A 23,131-nucleotide genomic window follows, 5' to 3' on the forward strand; every position below is an offset into this window, starting at 1 on the left:
ATTTTAAAAACACAGTACAAGTAACTGCAGTTTATAAACCCATCTACAGAAAAACTAAATTAACAATTACAGCCATCCTCAGTATGGGCATGTCTGTAGTGACAAAATCTTGCCTTGGAATCACCACATTATGAAAACATCTACTATTTAGTACCTCGAATACATTTTCACAGGAAAAAAGAGTAAGCCTGTGACAAAGGGCAAGTGCTTTGCCAGGAACCCAGATGCAACTAATCATTGTTCAGACCCCGCTGCTGCTACTACAAGGATGTGGTTTTTGGACCACCTTTCTTTCCACACGTGATTTATTACAAGCTGTATTTTTCATTTCATAATGCTCAGGGATCAACAGTTACTACCCTGGCACTGGTACCACTAACCATGTATTTTTCCAAGTGACTGAATTAGTATCTTCAAAACCGCACAAATACACAGTGACGTTAATATCCTACTGCACCATGACATTTTTATTAGAAAAGCCACGGTGAGAAAGTTTCACTACTTTTGATTTTTACTTTCAATTTTCCAAGATAACAGTTCAGACAGAAAAATAATTAGATTATTGTACCGAATGTTTAAGAAATCTTAGGAAGGTTTTCAATGACTAGTTTAACTAAATCTGCTTATTCCACCTACTTCTCCAGAACTTTATCTTTTTTTAGAACCGAGTACTCGCTATCTCACTTCAGTCTCAAAAATGTGTTTGTACAAATCTGTTCTCCATTGAGAGAAAAAAATACAATAAAAATCAGCTTAAAATAAATTTATTAAACAATACAAAAATAAGCATGCTGGAAATAGAGATACATAAATAACATACAATGCAAATGAAAAATGGAAAACGAGACAGGTAACAACTGAGCCAAAAAGTACAACACAAATGCTAAAATAAAGTTTTAAAAAGCATTTACATTTCTAATGAAATGTTAATGATGCTGACAAAGAAAAACAAACAAACAGCTAAAATGCTTGAATATCAAGAATTGCTATTACTGTAGCACAGGTGAACACTAAAACCGTTGCAGACTTCAAACATCCAGTGACTAGCCTCTATCACTGCACTCTGCCAGAGCCGCTCACCACCCACAACGCAGGCATGGGTAAGCTGTCGCGGCAGACCGAACCACGGTCCCAGCTCTCTGCGTGTCCCCCCCCCGCCGTGAGCCAGAGCCGTCTGCAGACACGACGGGCCACGACAAGAAACGGTGAGTGTAGGCACGTTACAAAATAATTGGTCCAAAGGAGCCTCCTCCAGACCCCTCCCAACTAGAGGCTGTCTTAAATTCTGAGACAGGCTTCAAAAGCATATATTACAAAACTGTAATATATATACATATGCCTAAAGTAAAGATTTTGTAAGCTGTACCCTAAATATTCTTATTATGCATATTAAAGATCTAGTAGTTTCCTTAACTTTCTACTTCCCATGCAGGACTTGCCTCTACCGCAAGTTTTGTATGTAGCTGACAAACATAAATACGGTGAAGATTTTTATTTTCGAGTTGAAACCCAGACGGAACAATTTTCCATCTTCAACGATGTTTATAGAATTAGCTTCAAATAGCACTAAAAATCAGAAAACAACGTGTGTAGAATCAGATCAAGCAAATCCTGCATCATACATTTTCCTTTTTTAGTTAAATCGGTAATTTAACCGGCAACATGCCATCACTGTAAATACTTTTCATTAGCAGCACAGACACATTATGTTCCCTCTTGCAATTGAGGGTATTTCAGGTAAAGACACGTAGCTTTGCAGGATATGAATCCTTGTTATGTCTCTGTAACTACTGCTTTACTGTAACATCGACAAGCAGGTGAGGCATTTTTATAATTCAAGACTTTGCCTTTACTTATTTTACTTTGTTTCCGAGATAAGCACTGACAAACCTAACCTTATAATCAGTGATAAGAATGTTAAGCAGCTATTATTCAGCAGTTTATGACTGACATTTATCACCGACATGTGCATCACATAGATACCTCTTCATCCCAGTAGGCCTTCAAATTCACTGAAAATTGATGTTCTGTATTGTTTTGCTCCAACATTTCAATACTAGGCTTCAAAGACAGGAAGCCCATCCTTTTACAATATACACTACTAGATGAAGATTATTCAGGGTTTAGTCAGAGCTTATTTCAAATGTTCATGCAAAACTAACAATACCTAAACAGAGGAATTAAGAACATCTTGCTTTCCCAGAGAACATCAGCTTCGCTTTAATGCGTCTTACTTCACAAACATCCAGATGGGACAAAAAGGGGCAGCAAAAACCTAACTCTCCCCTTATGCAAAACTCACATTTTTTGGAGTTTTAGATTAAACTAAAAGGAGAAGGATTGCGGGAGGGGGGCACAGAGATGGGGTGGTGGTGTTACTAAGGAATTATCTGTCATCGTCTCTTAAAATACTCAACCAGCTAATAGCATTTATCATTGCTTGGACAAGTTTTCAACAGTTTTATAAACAGGATTCTGCGTGATGTGTACAAGGGGTGGGATATATCAAATTATCTGCAAGCTTTTAAAGTGGAAAACTTGATAAAAATAGAGAATAATTTTCTAAGATTTTTAGCATCATTAAGAATCTAATAGCTACAAGTGTCAAGGACTTAGCAAGTCGTGCCCTCTGTCCAGCAGTGCCTACTGAGCCTATTCGAAGCTTACATATACCACTTCAAGATACGCTCTACTCAGCATACTCAAAAATACCAAATTATGCAGATGAACAGATGCAGTTGCCTGTAGAAGAATGCAAGCCCTGTTTCTTAGCCAGCTGACAGAGGTGCAAACTCTCTATTGCTTTAAAAAGTAGCAATTAATGACAACTTTTTAAAAATTTGCTCATGTTTAAGTAAATGAAACCTCTGATCATGCGCACACATTAGCGGTTGAAAAATAAGTTAATTGTAAACAGTTTTAATAATATCTACCTATCTGCTTTGCTCCGAATCTATTTCCTGCTCACTGCTCCGTTGGTTCCTGCTCTACAGCCAGGCTTGCGTACATTCCTCGCTAGGGTGGAGCGCAGCTATTAGTAAGGCAGGCTTCTGAGTCAGCACTACCAGCTGGCAGTACAGGCAGCTAGCAAGACACTCAAAATAGTCTGGTAAGAAATATTTCTGCTGCATTAGTTAACTTGCAAACAGGCAGGTTCCCCCCCCGCCCTCTTCCCCCAGCCATTTTTTCTCTTTTTATTTAAATGTCAGCATTAATAAAGGTCTGATTAAAAAAATAATAAAATCTTCGCTTAGCATGGCACATCCAAAGGATCCATTTCTGTTCAAAGCACTTTGAGGATACAGTAATAACATGACTCAAAATCTGTATCCTCTTAATATACAATTACTTAGAGATTCATTAATTTGCTGTATTTTGCTGACACTATTTTACTCTATATATTTTAATTAAAATTCTTCATTCTTTACATGCTGACCCTGATCAGAGGACACATCGCAAGTTCTTGCTTAGCTCTACATTTAATTTACTTAAAATTCTCAGATATAAACAAAAATAAACAGATATACACAAAAGTGGTATATCTTTGAAAACATTCAGATTTAGCTTTTTCTTTTTTTTTTTTTTTTTTTTTAAAGTAAATGTGTTTTAAGTAACTACAAAAGTCAGTTAACAGTTTTGCTTTTTGTTGTTTGCATGTGCTTCCCCCCCCGCCCCCTGCGCCTTGAACTCCAACAGTCTTTTTGGTATAGCATACAGAATTTACATAAAATGTATATATAAATGAAACACCAGGCAAACAATATTCAAATCAAAGTTAAATCTAGAGATGCTTGAGGGTTTTTAAAATGAAGAATTTAATGAAGCCAGAACCCGTTTGTTTAGTTTTGCTCTCCCCGACCTTCCATTCTATACACTACGGTTCTGGAGATGTCCTCGTTTGATTCAGGTGACACTTTTTTCCACACTGTTTCTTTTAAAGCAAGTTCTTGCTGGAGATTCTCATAGTCCATTGGTCCAAAGGAATGCTAGTTGTTCAAGCAACATACATTTATTAGTGTATTTGAAGGAAAAAAATCCATATTTGCAGTCAATGCTAACAGATTCTTCACATAAACTGATATTTTCTCTTTCCCAGTTACAAAAAATTCAAATTCCAAAATGGGTATTTTTTAGATGTATACATGCAAATAGAAGCACTTTAAAAATCATTCTGCTGTATCTTCTCCTATTGAAATCTTCATGCCTTAGTTAAAACATCAACGGTAATAAAAGCAAAGATGTTTTCCTTATCTCAAGCACCCTCAGACTTTTTTGTACATGTCGCTGGAGTAGATTCAATTCACCCCCAGAGATTGCTTATGCCACTTCCCTAGTAACAGGCACTTGGCTCCAGCACTCTAACACCTGAATTCACTGCCTGCGCAACTCTTAGCAAGTCATATGGTCTCCGATACATCACTGTGAAAAAATGCTAAACATACATCTCGTGCATTGCAGCACAGAACAGAAAGGCTAAGCCCACCAGCTGGTCAAATCTTTATTACAGGCAACCAGTACAGTAAAACTCTTTGCAACTTTTATCAGATGCCATATACTTACTCTAGCAAGGGAGATGAACTGCATGGAATGGAGTTACAAATCTAATATGAAACCCTGCGATAGGGTGGTCCACCCAGGTAGGTGTCCACTGATAACGTAAACTAACTAGTTTATCTCAAAGCTTTGATGCAATACATGTCATTGTGCAGTTCTGCATTTACAGAAGAACTTTCTGTATTTCTACTGATGCCCACAAGCAGTACTCACTAAACAACATATTAACTTACCCGCTGATCACCACCTTCTCTGCGAGGATCAAGCTTTTTTGCAAAGTGTCTCAAGTTATCGTAGTTATGGAAATTGCACAAAGAAACCAGATCCTGCAAGTATTTAGTGAACACACATTATTATTTGCATATGAGATTATAATACTACCACTTATGTTTTCCATCATATCCTAGTAACTTAAACCAGTAATAAGAGAAGCTTATTTAGTAAATCCATACCAATGTCTGTAAGGACTTCTGAACATAATACAATGATATGATTAAGTTCTAACAACATCTTTAGGGTCCTTTTTAAAAAAAGTACAAACCAAGTAGCAATTTGCAAAATATCTATTTTAATACATTTCTACTCCAGCTGTATGAAACACTTCAAGAACAGGAAGAATGGTCTGGGCTAGTCTAGTACATAAAACTTTAAGCGAAAGGATGAAACAAAATGTGTGACATAACAGATTTTAATTCCATTTGAATTACAACATGAAAGGTTGTAATTACAGAACTTTGCTATATTGTTGTATTTTTAAAAGTGAATGTTACATTCATGTTGCTTGTATGCCACATCCATCCATCAGTTTTTAGGTCTCACAACACAGAATAAATGCAGTAAATCCTTCACCTACCCATTGTTCTATGATTTTATATTTAAACTATAAAGTACAAGATTCTTACATATGAAACTTTAAAGTATTTAAACTAGAATTAGTAACTTCTTAGTACTCTTAATTTGCAGCTGTACAAACATTAGACAGATAGCAGTATAAACAGTTTTAACTACTGCTCATACACATGAACTAAACCCTTGCATACTGTAAATCCCATGCTGTTGTGGATAAGCTAAGTGAAGACTAGTCGTACAGGTGTTCACCCTAGGAACTGAAATCCATCCAAACTAGTATCACTTCAGCTTAACTGTCAACACTACTTAAAAAAAAAAAAAAAGGGAGGGGGAATTGTTGTAAGAGCAGCCTAGTTATGCCTTCAACTTCCAAAGCATTACCAATAATCTCACATTTCCTATGGGGCTCTAAATGGCCTACTTTTCTCTTTTTTGAGACTTCCCCTCCCCTTTATAATTACTTAATCTGTATTACAAGGTGGTTTTAAGGAGAGAAAAAAAAGACGACATTCTTTACATTCTCCTCTCCCACAAAACATCTTTATTAATCATCACAAAGTACTCTGCAAAATCTCTCCTGCTTCTAATGCTGCTATCAGACTGTCCGCAGCCCTTTCAAAAGCAAGAGACAAAGCTAGGAAGAGCTTGCCCAACAACTGGGTCTGATCTGTGAACACATGTTTTATGTCATATTGTTTACAAAAAATCAGTGTAAAAATATACATCAGAACACCCATAGTTCGTTAGAATCTTCTTCTTTTCTTGTAATGAAATCAGAGTTGCATTTCTAATGTTTTGAGAATTGTTTACTTTATGACTGGAGAGGAAAAGAAGTCTATAAATAGAGCTCTACAGCTTCTAATGCAGTCTACAAGAGACCAGCTCTTTCATTAGACTTCATGAAGTGTTACTTTTCAAAACTTTTCCACAAGAAATTTCTCCAGTGTTTCTGGCATCTTATTTTCTTAATGCTCACTGAATTAAAGTTTTATTTATTACTGAAATGCAAATGTCTCCTCTTGGACTCTCACCCCTTGGATCAGATGAAACTTGCTATGTATCGAAAAATAATGAATCACTATTTAATTCACTTAGATCTCCGCTATACTAACTGAAGCTACGTAAACATCATCTGCAAAAGGGGAAAAAAAAAAGAAAACCATAAAACAAAAAACAAAATAAAACACTAAAGGCAATGCTGCTTACATGACAAAAGTGAATTCCTTTTACACTGTTGCCCATCTTGTCCAAAGGAGGTGACCAGCACATCAAGCCCATGACATTAGGAACAACCAGAAGAATCCCACCAGCAACTCCAGATTTTGCAGGAAGACCAACCTATAGAATAATTAGAGAATTATTGTCCTCCACAAGCGTTCTTCACTATTGTAACACAACACGTTAGCATTTTACTGAAGATTATTATGCAACGTTTACAAAATGTAGACCTGGAAAACTTTTTAAGATGGGAAAGCATTATTACTTGTCTCCTTTTATATAGACAATAACCTGAAGCACAATTTGTGGCAATCCAAAGTACGTGATCATAAAGTTATTTGCTCTCAGTAAAACAGAGAGTCACTAATACAGTGAAGACGATAATTCAAATCTACTATAAAAAAAGTAGTTATGACTAAGCACTAGTACATGAGTGTACCAATCATGAACAGTTTGCAACAAAGCTACATACCTAAAAAAACCCTTGACTGGAAAAGGTAAAAAACAAAAACCCAAGAAGACAGAAGAGTCTGTCCATGAAGTCACACAATAACCTACTTATTTACAATCTGGATAAAGGTACTGCTTTTTTTCCAACAGGGACTAACATGTCACATATCCCCATAGCTCTGTAAGCTGTAACTTTTAGGTTACACAAAGTATCACGATCAATTTTACATGTATGCAGTGCATGAGGAAAAACTAAAACCACTCAAAACAAGATGCTGAAAACACAAATAAGATGCAGTACACCTTGAAATACTGATGTATAAAAAACATACTGCTGGAAAATAGAAGCGTGGTACATATGCTGTGTATGACAGCCACTGGCAACACATGAGGGCAATTCATGAAGCAGCGTGAGTTAATGAAGAAAAAGCAGTTGTCTGCTATCCTTAACTACCATATATATAGTACCGGATTTCTTCAGTTATGATGTTTCCAGTTACATCTACATCAATGACTTGTTCCTCTCATGAATAGCCTTTCTTAAGGGACAGTATTTATGTTTCAACATGAAAAGGATTCCCAAATGTGAAGTGGCAGAGAATAATAAGTACTATAAGGTAAGGTGCAGTGCCATGAATTCTATATGAGATTTTCCCATACGGTGCGTTCCATTTCTAAACAATTCATGTAATACTCCCTCCCTCAGAAGCAAGCAAGCAAGCAAGGCCTGGAACATGGAAAACAATAGCACAGATTAATCATCCTGATCAGCGATAATTAATAACTGGAAACTACTTACATGGAAGGCAAACTGCCCTGAGAAGTCATACATGCCACAGGAATGCATTAAACTCAAAGTATTCCGGACTGCTTCAGGACTCAGTACTCTTTCACCAGTGATCGGGCAAAAGCCACCATTAGCCAGAGTTGCTGCCATCACACTTGCCGATTCACACGTTACTTCTATTGAGCAAAGCTTATGAAAAAGAAATTGAGATTATAAGAACCGATACTTCTAACACAATAAGGCCAACTACAGCAGGATCAACAATATGTCTCTATAGAAATAACATTTCAGAAAATAAGCTGTAGCATAACATTTGTTACTGGTGACGCTAGTAGCATCAATTAATATGGTCTGAATCTTCCTACTACAAAGATCCCAGCAACAGTGTTTGGAAGCCCTCTTAATAGTTTGGGAAAGTATTTTACACGGGTTAGCGTGTCTGCTTGATTCCTCCCCCCACCCACCCTTCACATTCCTTTGAGAGGAAGAGGTCTGGAAAACAATCTCAGTATTTTGTGTTTGCTTAAATAATAGCAAAGCCACAGAATGACTTTTTTTCAGTTTGAGTTTGATTTGTGTGGCTTTTTTTAAGCCTTAGAAGACCACACACATCTATTAAAAGTACATTTTAACGCTGCAAACTCTAGCACATGCAAGTCTTAATGACAGCACTTCCTATTGATGCAGCCTTATTTCACCTTTCTCTCATATATGCTTTTTGACATATTAAAGATACAACCACACGATAGTTTCTCCCAAGATCCCTGCTTCAATACAGACTATACATACTTTAGTGACACATCAGGAAATGTGATATGATGCCATCACCTGATGCTGCCTCATTTCTGCAGAAACCAAAAGATAAGCTGGTTTCAACCTGAAGCTGAAATGCTACTCTGAAAAGTAAACAAACTAGTGCTTGTATTCTTGCTTTTGCCAAACAGTCATTACATGATACTTCATGAAGTTACCTAAGCCAAGTTTGCATGAGTAGTTACTACCTGGAATTCTTATTTTCCGGGTGCCAAACTCAATACATCCTAGTCCAATCAACTGGAGTTGCAAATCAAGAGATTGTCAGAGACGCATCTAAAATGGCAACTGTGTTTTAAACATATGAAGTATTACATAATATCACCTACTTTGAAAAAAAGTGTTTCTAGGTTCTCAGTTTAAGCACCTGCATTTTGTACCTTGGTTCTCTAAAAGGAGAATAATCCATCCTCATCTTACAAAGACAATAGGAAAATAAGTTCATTCCTGTTCAGAAAGTTCCCAATTACACAAGGGAGGAAGGAACATTACAGAACCCCCCCAAAAAAGAAATAACTAGCCTTTTAAGTAGAATCTGAGTGTTGGAAAGTAAGCGTTGTACAGTGAGAACAAAAAAACCCAGCACTGCTGCTCGTGTATGAGCTGCCCTTTTTCTGAGTATGGAGTGAAAAAGGGGATTTTGCAAGGGGGAAAAAAATGTGACACGTAGTCATGAAATTAGCGATCATAATGCACAAAAATGAGGCCAAATTAAAATACATCAGAAAAGTTAGTTTTGGCATTTCTTAACCTATGAACAGCTTTGCACTCAGAAGCAGACCCGGACTTGAGGCAGTGTGATAGGAAGCACTTAAAAAGCATGTTTGAACAGTAAATTCAAATAAATTATCAGTTTTGTTCTGTAATAACAGAAGTTCAGAGTACACTATTAGCTTGTACCTAGTTTCCAGCTCAAGAGGTCAACTAAGGCTAATCACATATACCTTACTTGATAAACAGTCATTCAATTTAAAGATTAGAGCAGGTGCATCCCAATATAAAAAAACTCCGACAAAATTTGCATTTTAAAAGTATTGTTTATAATTTGCATAAGTCAAAGCAAGTCTCGTGAATCAAAACCCGATTCATTTTGAGAACTAAACTCTGGATTTTTTAGACTGAATCAGTACCTCAACTTGAACTGCCTCTTGAGAACTACCTGCAGCAGAGCTGACAGTTGTGAATGTTTTAATATTAGGAAACCCTCACTGAGGAAATACCTCACACTTGCCAAAAAGTTTTCATTTTGTGACAGTTGCAAGTAACTTGCTGAAAGTGAAAAAGAAAAAAAAAAAAAGGGGGGGAGAGCCAAAATATATATATGACTAGGTTCTTTGTTTTACTCATAAGAATTGAATTAAACAAAAAGGAGGAGATACTCGTTATTTCATTTATAACACTAGCCTTGAGCTTATAATAGAGCATGCATATACTATTTTAGTTACACACAGAGTTTCAAGTACTTCACAGTACAATAAAGAGCAGCAACCCAAAGAAGCAGTAATATTTTGTCAAACTCACTGAAGTAACACAAGACATTTTAAGCTTCTAACTACTAGTGTTTTAAAGACTACTGCCAGTCTGCATTAGCAATAAAGATACCTAAGTACATCACCTAAACAAAAGCAAATTGGGATACGTCAAATGTGCATCATTCATTTCCAAATAGAGTTTAACAGAAGCTGACAAGTTTAACTACAAGCCATTAAAGCCTTCATATCTATGAACAAATCAGCTTCTACTGCTTATAATAGTAATTCTAAGTCTATAATGAGTCTCAATTTTAAAGTCAGTTACCTGAAAATAGAAGTCTAGTATAGCAACCATATCTGTGCCTTCAGGAAAGCACTGAGGAAGAAAAATAGAGAGTCTTTAGGTAAAATTATGACTTTTTTTTTAAATATCACTTTTAGAGAGACATAAATTATGTTCCTGTCAGCAGATGAAGCATTAGGCATATTTAAAGTTAAGTATTTATTTAGAAGTAACAAGTAGAAATAATAAATCACATCAGATTTAAAAAAATAAACAGTGCAGCAAGGTCAATAAGCCAGGTATTAAGATATTTTTCAGCACAGCTTTCAACATCTCTACATCAGCAAACTATAAAACTCCTAGATGCATTTTGCAGTCTACAGTACAGGTGATGCATTTTACAACGAATGAAACAAATTATCATGGCTATGACACAGAAAAAAGATTACAGGTATTCTATTACAATGATGTAAGTATACTTTCTAAATGACAGCATTTGCATTTTGAGTAACACTATGAAAACATATACAGTATTAAAGTAATTTATACCATACTGTACATTAAATAAGTTAAAAATCTGTACAGACTGGGGAAAAAAACGCTATCACATAGCCTTCAAAATGCAATAAACACAAGAGATCAACCTTTTTTTCTTTCAAGTAATAGCCGATTGCAAAGTTTCTATCTCCACTCTCTCTTTCGGACTGGAACCTTAAAATAAAATAAAGAAAAAGACATCACAACACGTCAAACTTTTAAAAAACTGCTGAACTTCAGAGACGCATCATGTAATTCAGTAAAACTGCACGTAAATGATACATTACTTCCGAACACAAACATTCTCCTAACGGCACAGAAATTGCCGTAGCAGCTCACCGCAGCACACCCGGTTGGAGTGAATTAGCTTTGACATCCCAGTACACACAGCAGTGGTTACCTACATATACGTAAGCTGACTCGGAGATAAGGCAAAGAAGTGCAAGATGCTGCTCTTAAGGGTGTTTCTCAAAAGGCCACAGCAGAATGAAACATCCCACAACAAACTGCAGTGAAAGGGACATTCACCGGCAACGCTGACCAAACTAGAGAGGAATGTGAGGATTGTGTCACAAGGCAAATAGCGACCAGATGGATGGCTGCACTGTTTATCGTGGTGATTATGTTCAGGATGAAACCCAGCAGAGGAATCTGGATGAGTACAAGGGTAGGTAATTCTCAACTGTCTGGCTCCTTCCATGGTCAACACTTACCAAAGCTCAGGAAAAACACTAGTTACCTCATTCTGCTTTTCTGCACACACGTGCCAACTAGCAACTTGGAAGCCACTGTGCTGTATGGAATCTTTATGATTTTCCCAGCGCTGCCTCAAAAAGCCCTCGAAGTTTTTTTAATGCTAGACATCGAGTTAATGGAGGGAATTGTTTCAGAAAATATTTTAAATGGGCGAAGTAAAAAAAAACATAAGTAGTCCCAATTGTATAAAGTAAGCTTTCTAAACATTTGATACACAGTCATCGACATGTAGAGTTTCATTTTTAATACGAACGCCAGGAAGGTAAGAGTTGCACTTACAGCTTTCACTGCCATAGCACCAACAGAGCACTAAGAATAATGAAGCTTCAAAGAGGTAACCAACACTTTTATGTGAGATTTAGCCACACTGCTGTCAAAGACATGCAAAACTTCAGTTCTTGTAAATTTTAAGCCAAAGATGCCCTCTAGTATTAGGGATGAAATGATGGTTTCCATGTAAATAACTAAACTTCACCATAAGCTCAGTATGTCAACTATCAGCTGAGGCATTTTCCACCTAACTTCACAAACTAAATGAAAAAAATACTTACGTAGCGTTACTGAATCCAACATACTCATTACCAGCCATTTTATTCATGAATTGCATCACCTATTGGAGACAGAGAGGAGGGGGAGAAAGCACGCTAACGTTTTCAGACGTTAAAAAGTCGTAACCGATGAACTTTGAATCCAGCCCTACCCTAAACCTTGTAACACAATTTTACAAATGTAATCCACATCACTAGATGTTTGGACATACAGCCAAGTACAGATAAAAAGAGAAAACATTTGAAATTACTAAAATTTCACTTGCAATTCCCTTGCCATCTTGAGACTTTCACCACAATTTAGTTAAAGAAAAGGAATGTTATAACATTAACTTACGTAGTCAAATTTTTCTGCATTATTTGCTCCTTGCTGCAAGAAAAGAAAAAATAATTTACAAAAACTGTTAACATAAGAAAATAAGTTAGTTCACTTAACAGTATTAGGATTTTTATTTAATATATATAACTAATGTATGAGGATAATTAAGAATAAGGTACTACAATCATTGCATATATTAATGAAAAAATTAAAGTGTTAGATAAGTAAATCTTTAATTATAATTTAAATTAAATAATCCTTTAAGACTTATCAAACACCTGTATGTTGGAAATGAATTTAAACTGAAAAAGGTATGCTTTATTTTAAGTTCTCTCTAGTCAACTTTACGTGTTTAGCATAAGTAAACGTAGTAGCTAAGGTAAAAAATACAAAACTAACTACAATGAGGATAATTATAATGAAAACACTAACTTTTTATAGATTAGTAACCCAAAGGTATTCTTATATTACCAACAGAGCTGAGCAGAGGAGAGTTCAGGCTACTCAAGTTAAAATATTTCCATTGTTAACATCCATACGAAGAATTTAGATTGAAGACTTAAAATAAAGTGTTACCCCTGACTACGAAAATAATTTAATAAAAAAAATCTGTTTTGATTAATACCTGGTTAATGTCCTACCTATTAAAAGTAAACAGCTAGAAAAGTAGAATTTCACATCATAGAGTACATCATTGTGCTAGTAATGTAAGGAAAAAATCTAAATCCAACTTAACAAGGATGCTAGTGGAACTTAACTCTTATGGTTGGTTGGTTGGTTATTTTTGGGGAGAAGGGGTGTTATTTTGGGGCTTCCCCCCCCACATTTGAGAACATTTCTCAAATGTAGTATCTGCCAGTTAAAGATGTATTAATTCTTTACAGGTCTCTGACAGGCAATCTTTCACAAATTCCTAAGCAAGACATTGAAAGAGGGGTGGGAGGTAAAAAATAGCACATGGTCTACTAGGGAGTTTTGAATTTTTTGAGGTAGCCAAGTAGAATTTTTGGAAAAATTTTAAGAAACAATGGCATCACATAAACAAGTGGAAACAATGTATTTTTAGAAATAATTTTAGTTTTAAAAGATAGTCTATTTAGATGACAAAATTCTGCTTAATACATCTCAAACAAGTCAAGACACTACTTGCACTGCGTTTAGTATGGGAATGGGGAAGTGGAAAAAAACTGAAGCTTTATATCAACCAGTATTTTACTTAATGAAATACGTAAAGCCAGTCTCATTTCCCACTCTGTATGTGGATTAGGGTGTTGCAGATAATCTTTGAAGCCCATGCATCAGCTCATCTACAAGAGGATGTGCAGTCATAGACGTACGATCACTAGCTGAAAGGAACACCACACTGTATTGTCAAAATTATGCGCCAGTGGTTACCTTAAAGGCTAATAACCTTACTCTTAAAAGCAATAATCTCTAGCTAATTGCAATAAGATAAAAAAATTCATGATACATTTCATCAAAATGTTCCTGTATAATATACCAGAACACAAGTCTTAAAAATTTAACTCCAAATCTGTTCAATGAAAAATAATTAAAAGAAGAAATTACCAACTTCATTGAACTGTTGCAGTTGTCAAAATATTCCATAGATCCTAATGCTGTAAAATATGTAACAACATTTAAACCACAAAAACCTTTTCAACCTTTCAAATGCACAATGAACATCTTTTTCTGGGAAAGTGGGTCAGCATTAGTTATGGGATGCTGCATTGATAGTTGTATGGTTAGACATGTATAATAAATTGAAACAAGCTCTTTTGTTAAAAAAGAAAGAGGGAGAAAGGTATCATGCTTTCTGCAAAAATATAAATACATAATACTTCACTTTTTTTTTCCCAGTTGAAAAAAATTCCTAGCCCTTCAACAAAAACCTGGCTTTACTAGCAGCATAGAAAATTGGTGGGCAAAAGACTCAATGCAATCTTTTTCCACATGAACTTGTTATAAAAAAATATTTCTTTTTTACATCTGATCTCGTATTTGGGAAGACACTAACTCAGATGATGCATTTTTGGTCTTTGATGTTCCACACAGTTGTATAGGTACTTTATATCAAACGCAAAAGCATTGTTACTGAAATTAGATGCTCGTACACCTAAAATATTTGCCTAAGTAATCATATGACCAACACCTCAGTATGGATTTAACATAACGCATAATTACAGCGGAAAACTTTGCTTCCATACACAAGATGACAACTAAAAAACCCAACATATTAGTTTCCCTCTTTCAGCAGCTGACAGAGGTATGCTGCTCCTCCTAAAAAAGCTGAAGAGACACAGAGGCAACACACATTCTATGATTAAAATCCAATTGCAAACATAAAATCCCAACATTAAGAACCCCGAGCACTTCTCCACAGTAACTTAAATATAAGAGACAAGAAAACATCTGCTCTTGCACAAGTGCTTCTTATTTTTAGCTTGATTGGGTAAGTGTACAAGGTTGGGGGCACTGTGACAATATTTCTTAAAAAGTATTTTAATAAAAGTTCACATAGAATTCACCTGTCTAGGATATCAAAGGAAACATTCCATGCACTAACCCCACAAATACTTAGTGCATTCACTGGAACATATGTTCATATACACACTGTATACACGCTTGTGTGTATATACACATGAAAAAACACTTCTAAATGAATACAAAATGAAGTTGAAAGTATTAAGATTGAAGCAGTTTGATAGGCAGAAAATTCAAACTTGCAAAAGACAGCTCAACAAAATTTTGTAAATGCTTAAAACCACAATGGACACTATGGCTGTCAATCATAAATTTGAATTTTTTGACTGTGTCAGGTTTTAGTCATCTTCCCCCCCTTTTTTTTTTTTTCTAAACAAGGTACTTTTGTTATTTGTATTTCTACTAGCAAAAATGTAAGTGGTTGCATGCCTACATATACATAGGAAAGGAGACACCCATGGATACTTACCAGATCTTGCAACAACAAAATTAGGCAGTATTTATTAGAAAAGCAGTTAATATTAGCCACTTTTCAATCAACATTCAGTGTTTATATGATTAGACCACATAAGCTCTTAACAAGCGTCTCTTGTTAAAATAATTTTTCAATTTGGAATTTGAATCTAAGCCAAGCTAATAAAAACATCTGGATCATGAGAAGTTTATCCAACAATAGAAGATTATTTTTTAAATATTTCCGGAATTTTTTTAAGCCAAATTTAAAAAAATTGGGGGGGGGAATCGTAACACTATGTCAGAGTGCAAAAAAACACTTTTTACATTCGTGCATTTTACATTAACTTAACTATTAATGTCTTTATCTTAGTTTTGTGTACTTACATACGTTTTTAATTTTATTTGTTAATCTGGGCCTGTTCTGTGAGAACTGGTGTCTTGACTGCTTAGCGTGCCATTTTCAGCTCTGAAATACTTGAGAGCACACTGTCACAGACAGTATTTGACCCACTAAGATAAATATTAGTATTACTATTTCAAATACATGTAAGAATTATTTTTGTGTCTTTCAGGTATTAAATACTTGCATATGTGACTATTCAATACATGTCATTTCAAGTATCCCTACTACATATTCTATGTCAAACAACATCCAATACACTTGAGTTATACTAAAAAGCAAGTGCAGAACAACATGAATGTATGTTCCAATCAGAGTTAGTTACTACATGAAAATTAATAACCCACGCAGAGAGGAAACTTCACCAAAATAAAGACCAAGTATCTGGCAGAGAAGATGACAAGATCATCACATGTTTTGAAGTGGTATGTATGTACATTTACACATCAGTCTATCAGGAAGGATAACTGGAATGGGTAGCACAAAGCAATTAAGCTAAATCTGTACTGTTTATTGCAACTATATTGCAACTATATTGTCAAATAAACCATGCATTTTTACACCCCTCAAGTAATAACCGTAACTATATAGGTTCCCTAATTAACAGTATCCTAACAGCAAACCACCTTGGCAGAGCTGGACAGTTTTTCCCAGCACACTCCGCCTCATTTATTTTATGACTAATCAGCATATTTAGAAAGCTTTGAAGTATATCAGATACACCTCTTATGTTTTGTACAAAAAAGAAAAGCTTTCATTGAACTAATTTTTTTCAGGGTAAGATCAGCATTTTCATTCTCCTCATCCACCAAACTTTTTGCAAGGACTATGAATATTGCTGTGCCCACCCCAACACATCTAAATGCTTCCCACATGAATTCATTCACACTGCATACCTCCCTTCACTGAGCATCCAAGGCTACCGTCACTGTCTGTGTAAGACGGTGCACGTGGTTGTCAACACTTGCAGGATTTATATACACGGCATTTGCCCAAACCTTTACTGTTGCACTAGGAAAGCTTTTATCTACAGATGGAATCTTGAAGCATACAATAAAAGTGACTTAAGATTAATCCCTTTTTGTCTGGTGACTCCTTCCACAGTCATCTGCCTCCTACATATTTCACTCTGGACCCTTCCTCTCCATCTCATTTGGATGGAGATATGTGGAAGTGGGCAATTGCCCACACAACCACTGATATTCCTGGAGCTGACAGGCTTTGAGAATTGAGTTTAAGGTTTAAGAAAAAAACAGGAGGTCAAAGCATTAAAATCTATCCATACTACAGGCAATAAAGACTTTTGCCAGTGAATGTGATGTACAGAAAGCTGCGTGGTTACAGGGCACCGAGTCTGTACAAAGTCTGTACAGGAGCTGGATCATCTTCTTCCAAGCACCTGTATTTCCTCAGAGACATGGAAGAATTTACCATTTTATCTACTATCACTTTTCCACAAACTCCTGTAATTGCCACTACAATTTTCTTTTGATAACAATTATTTGAAAATTGTTATAACTAGTAATGAAGGCAAATGGCTGCACTATTACAAACAAGAGAAAAGGTCCCTAGGGTTTTTCAAAGATTTTATTTCACTAGAACTGGCCCACAATATGTCCTTTTGCTAAAGCACTTTTATTGTAGATACATGCTTTAAATTGCTGGAAGAGTCTGTGGAGTGTAATGCAAGTACAGTTAGAACAGAGCTATGAGTTAAGGCACCAAAACGTAAATACATTGTAGTTCCAAGCACATGTCAGCAGGAGAACCATTTAAGCTGGTGAAAGTATGATACAGTCATGCCTAAGCAAGCCCAACAGATGTACAACTTAACATGCACATACTCTTTATTACTTATTATGGATAGCAAGGACTAAACATACATTACAGTTTAGGTCTATGCTCTGCTGCAAGGTGCATACTCTGACTGCCAAATTCTTAAGGCAGTCAGAACTGGGCATGTGATGCTAAGAACCCTTTTTTCCCCCCTAAAAGTTTAAATGTATTGCATTTTCTGACAAAGATTACTCCAAGCATCATCTCTGATCCACAAGTAATCATAATTTATGTCAGATTCTAAGGGCAGTTGTGTGCAAAAGCATGCATACAAACAGCTGGTAAATTAAGTACAATGTATGGAAAAACTTCTTACATTGATTTCTCAGAAAGAGATAAAATAATGAATATCGAAAGAGGTAAAAGCATTCTTAAACACTGAAACACAGAAACACTCTCTTCATAGCTATCAACACGCTACCATTAGATAAATCTGTCATACATGGTGACTTTGACCATGTTTAATAATCCCTTAATTTTCTTGGGCTCTAGGATCCACACACAGTCTTCAGGATATGCAAGTAACACCTTAAACAGAATGAATGCAGAGGAACTGAGGGCAAAACATGGGTTAATGAAGCCACCTTTTCCAGAAAAAAAAAAAAAAAGTCCTAGATTAGATAAAATATAAATGTGAATTACTTAAATCACTGAATAGTTAGTCAGAATATTTTTAGAGTCGCAGATTGTAAAGAAGTTATTTCACAAAAAATACAACTATTAAGTAACTTTGTACCTGTGACCCTCTGTGTAATTTTCTTCAGAATATGTTTAGTTTGGTTAGTTATTCAAATGATAAACGGTATCTTAGTGGGAGCAGTACATAAAATAATCTACATTTTAATCACACTGAAAACAAATAATGGATTGTGATAAGTATGATATGCGCCCATTAGACGTGCAGTTACCACATGCAAAAATGTCAGTGCAATGCAATACTCTTCAACAGAACATTACAGCAAAAAAATAACTAAAAATAAAATTAAAAAACCCAGCAAAACCAATCCCCCAACCTTCTAACAAATATCACAATTGCATGCAGTAAACAAATCTGTGTTATCTATTTAGAAATACACCAAATGGTGTAATAAATATCAAGGACTATGTGCCTTCTGCAAGAGGCACATGCTTATGTTTTGCCTTATGACCAGTAGGGCATGTTGGATTAGGACTAACATTTTGACATTTCAGACAAATGTGTTAAGTCAGATTTGAAAATTCACTATTATCCAAGTGAATTTCAATGCTCAGTCAACCTTTAAAAAATATTAAATGTGAATAAATTTACCTGTCATACTTAAGGCCATTTTCTTTCACCTACAGCTATTAAAGATAAATGTCTTTAAGCAGGAATTCTTACACCTTCTTTAAATATAAAATAACAGAAAATCATTATCTAAGTAATTTTAAAATCAACGATTTGGAAATAGGAGGTAGGACACACACTGTAGCTAGTGGACTTTGAAACATAACTAAGACAAAGGCTGTAAAGATTTTTAGATCTCTGAAGTAACAGTATTAAGTTTTCTACTTCAAAACTCCAGGGGACTGACATGTTCCCCACAATTCTAAGCGGATACGCTTCTTTTTGTACCATGGCTACCAAAAAAAGGCAAAAAATACAAGTGAAGTTTGGGCAAAGATTAGTATTACGTGGAATTTATGCCATTTACAACTTCAAGAGATATATATATAGTTGCTTTAAGGAAAAATAAAATACAGCTTTCCAAAAGTCACAGATCATGGACTAAAGATGTTAATTCATTACTCAGCTATGGCTTATTCAGCAAAATATGGGTAACTGTTTCCAAACACATTTAGTTAAGAAAGCACATTTAACATCCCAACAGAAACCACGTAACATAGAAGTTAAGCATAATTTAGTTGTATAGTATGTTAATAGCAGACAAATTCAGTGTTAAGACTGACACAAGAGTACAGCTGCATTGCTCCTGTACAAAGTATAGTATCTTCCATTTCTTCTGTACAGCAAGAATCACTCTTGTAACTTTATGCTATATAAGAGCATTAGACATTCAGAAACATAGCTCTGAGGACATACTCTTGGCATTTAACAAGTACGAGGCAATTCTTTCAAGAGGATATCAAGTGTTGTGCAGTTAAAGAAGGAAACAAAATAAAAGTAAAAGCACTAAAGGAAAGAGTCTGTCAGCTGTGCTCTTACTTTTTAACAACTATTAGTCTAACATTGCATTTGTTTGGAAGTGTTACTATTGCCAAAACATCTGAGCTTGTCTACCTACTGAGTAAACTGTCATCGGATACTGCACACATAAAATGAAAACAGTTCATAATCTGTACAAGATACTTTATCTACATTCTATTAAAATACTCTCAGAGAAACTAAAAATGAACTTTTTACCTTGATTAAAGACGTGATCACAATTGCCCCAGCATTCACCATAGGGTTATGAGGCCTGTCTGTGAAATAAAGTTTTCAATTACAAATATATCCTAAGACACATTTGTCAAACAAAACCAGTCAAGTGTTTAAGTGAAAAATGATAAATATTAACATATGACTTAAAGCTATGATTATGGAATATAGTCCTAAATTAGAAAAACTGTAATCCAAGATCATACACTTTTTTTGTAATTCTGAGTAAAGTATTTTACAGCTCAGAATACACTCAGCCTAAGGCTACTTAAAAGTACAGTAAGTTAATCGGTTTGGCGTAATTTCTTTTCTTGAAAATTCTGAATCCTCTCCGGTGTTCCAAGATTTGATCAACGCAACATTTGCAAGCGGAACAATCCCTAAAGAACTTTCTAATTTTTCCTCCAACTTACCAAGTCTCAGTGATTTTAAAAGTGTTCCAACAGGTCATTAAAAAAACAATAAAAAAGACGAACAAAAAAGAATTCCAGTTCTTCAGTTTCCTTATTGCTGTACATGAATACAAAATCCTGATTCTTTTTAAGAATCAGAGGTTTCTATTACTCATCCTCACTAGAATTTAACTTAGTTTATAACTGACTTGCATTTCCATAGCTTTCTAACTCTTTCTCTCCTTAGGGACCAAAAACCTGAACACCAGTCAAAGACATTACAAGTCAAATGACTAATCACAGCATCACAGACTGCTGATCGGTCAGAAGGGACATCTGGAGGTCATCTCCTCCAGCCTCCTGCTCAAAGCAAGGCTATTGCCAAAGTTACATCAGGTCAGTCATGCCTTTATCTAGCTGAATCTTGAAAGCCTCCAAACATGGCAAATCCTTTACCTCTTTAGCAATCCTGTTCCTCCTAGAGGACAAGTTTACCCTAACATCCAACCTGCACCTCCCAAGCCACAACAAAGGGCCAGTGGCCCCACACTGTATCATCTGCTGCTACCAAGAAGAGTTACACAAATCTTTGCAATTGCTCTTCAACAGTTTTAAGTGGCTCCCAGGGGAGCCCTTAACGTCCCCTTTTCAACTGCTCCTTGGGAGTTACGTGCCCTGGACTCCACAGCACTTTGGCCACCCTCCACTGGAGCCCTCTCCAGTTTTTCAATATTCTCCTTGAACTGGGATCCCAACTCCAGACACATAGTCTAACACAACACGGGCCTCCTGCATGATGAGAACACACTTGTCATCCTCATTTCCTGCTCTAGCTACGCTTTTCTTTTTTACAGCTTCCTCTCATGAACGTCAGGTATCACTCCAGTACATAAACACGTTAACGACTTAAATCATGTACAGCCCATTCTAAAAGTATTTTTATAAATGTTTTGCTCTTCATTCTTCCACACATCTCTATGGTTTCAATCTGCCACACAGTATAAAGCAAAAAAAAAACCCCTCCCAACCCCCACATCCCATGTATATTTGATTAAAAAGGATGTATAATGTTTATTTAGCATTCAGCAACTCAAAAACTTATCAATGTGGTAAGTCCACACACAGAATATACCCTCAGAAATTATACTCCATCTCATTTTCTTGAAGGTAAGTGGTGACATCTTCAATGTCACAAGGCATTCTTGGTTACCTTTTCCTCTACTCTGAAGATTACTATCTCTTACTGCCTAACATCTCAAACTACACGTACGAGTTCTGGCCACTTTACAGCCAACACACCTTCATGTGCTGCCCTCACACGAAGAATGGCAAGAATCTACTGATGAAATGAAACACGGACTTTCCTGAATGTGCTTCTGAAATGAAGTTGTGTTTTCTTCCTCCCTTGACAAGTCAGAAAGGAACAATCATTTGTGGGAGCCTCAACAGCTAAGGTACAGAGATCTGGCTTACTACACACTAACAAAAGCTCTTTGAGGGTCTCTGACTGCTGCCTAACACCAGCATATCACAGAGCTGAGTAGAACACCTTCCATTAACATACTGCTGCCTCTTCTAAGCAGAATAAATCCTGTCAGGTATCCAGGTCCCAGGAAAGCAGTTTTCCCTATTATCTGGATAGCACCAGATTAACGCTATCCAAATGCTTCCCATACACAGATATCTGTTATTGACAGATAACCCTTCTATCTTGCCAAAACAGCTACAGTCTTCCTAGAGAGTCTTCCTTGGTCGATGCCCCAAGTCTGTCAGTGTTTGAGGTGTGTTTGGACAATGCCCTTAACAACATGCTTTAACTTTTGGTCAGTTCTGAAGCAGTCAGGCAGTTGGACTAGATGATTGTTGTAGGTCCCTTCCAGCTGTAATATTCTATTCTATTCTACAATGAAGAACCTCTTCACAGATTTAAGATACACTGCCCTTTTTAAGGGCCAGGATGCCTAAATAAAATCTTACACTCTGAAAGATTCCTGATAATTTCAAAGAGATGTCTTCCACTCCCATCAATACTACTTCCACTCCCAGGTATTTTTTCACCTCTTAGGGATGTATAGGTTCTGACACTGCATTAATTTTTAAGGAAAGTCATACACAGCTCTCTTTCTAAAGCAGCAGCAACTACTGATTTACAGTGGGTGCCATCAGCAAGGAGATTCCACATTGTACAATGACAAGGAATGAAGATTGATAGTATAATTGCAACAGCTTCCCAGAGGTGAACAAATTCATCTATTAATCTTTAGAAAGACGTATCAAACTCTGCAAAGCTATCTGACACACATCACTAAAACCAAATCACACACATACACTCTCTAAGTCAACGCTCTGCTCAAACTGGTTAAAAAAAAAATGTTTTATGCAGCTTCTCTGCAAGTCTCTCATATTGCTGTATCATCTCATTATATTTTGGAGTAAATTTATGTTTTTATTCTTAATGAAAAGCACAAGTCATAACAACCCTTTGACTTTAACTAGGGTGCCCTGATTAAGTCTAGCACTGATTCAACAATTCGTTTCTTGCATGAACAACCCACCTAACAGCCTCTGAACAGTAAATA

At 35.9% G+C, this 23,131-nt stretch overlaps 1 protein-coding gene across 1 annotated transcript in view; it reads right to left on the reverse strand.

Annotated features, from left to right (window-relative positions):
• The window catches only part of GLS (glutaminase), a gene marked incomplete at its 3' end in the record, with an annotated part of 62,828 nt that overhangs the window by 19,314 nt on the left and 20,383 nt on the right, over nt 1-23,131 (reverse strand). Inside the window, exons 7-14 of the mRNA XM_082001721.1 lie at nt 20,146-20,204; nt 12,605-12,637; nt 12,271-12,329; nt 11,071-11,137; nt 10,469-10,519; nt 7,871-8,047; nt 6,610-6,741; nt 4,788-4,880 (exon numbers count right to left, since the gene is read on the reverse strand). Of these exons, the coding sequence (XP_081857847.1) occupies nt 4,788-4,880; nt 6,610-6,741; nt 7,871-8,047; nt 10,469-10,519; nt 11,071-11,137; nt 12,271-12,329; nt 12,605-12,637; nt 20,146-20,204 (671 nt within the window). The remainder of the gene's footprint in view (nt 1-4,787; nt 4,881-6,609; nt 6,742-7,870; nt 8,048-10,468; nt 10,520-11,070; nt 11,138-12,270; nt 12,330-12,604; nt 12,638-20,145; nt 20,205-23,131) is intronic.

This window comes from Phaethon aethereus (genome assembly GCF_964289735.1).
Source record: "Phaethon aethereus genome assembly, chromosome: 6".
Classification (NCBI taxonomy): Eukaryota; Metazoa; Chordata; class Aves; order Phaethontiformes; family Phaethontidae; genus Phaethon; species Phaethon aethereus.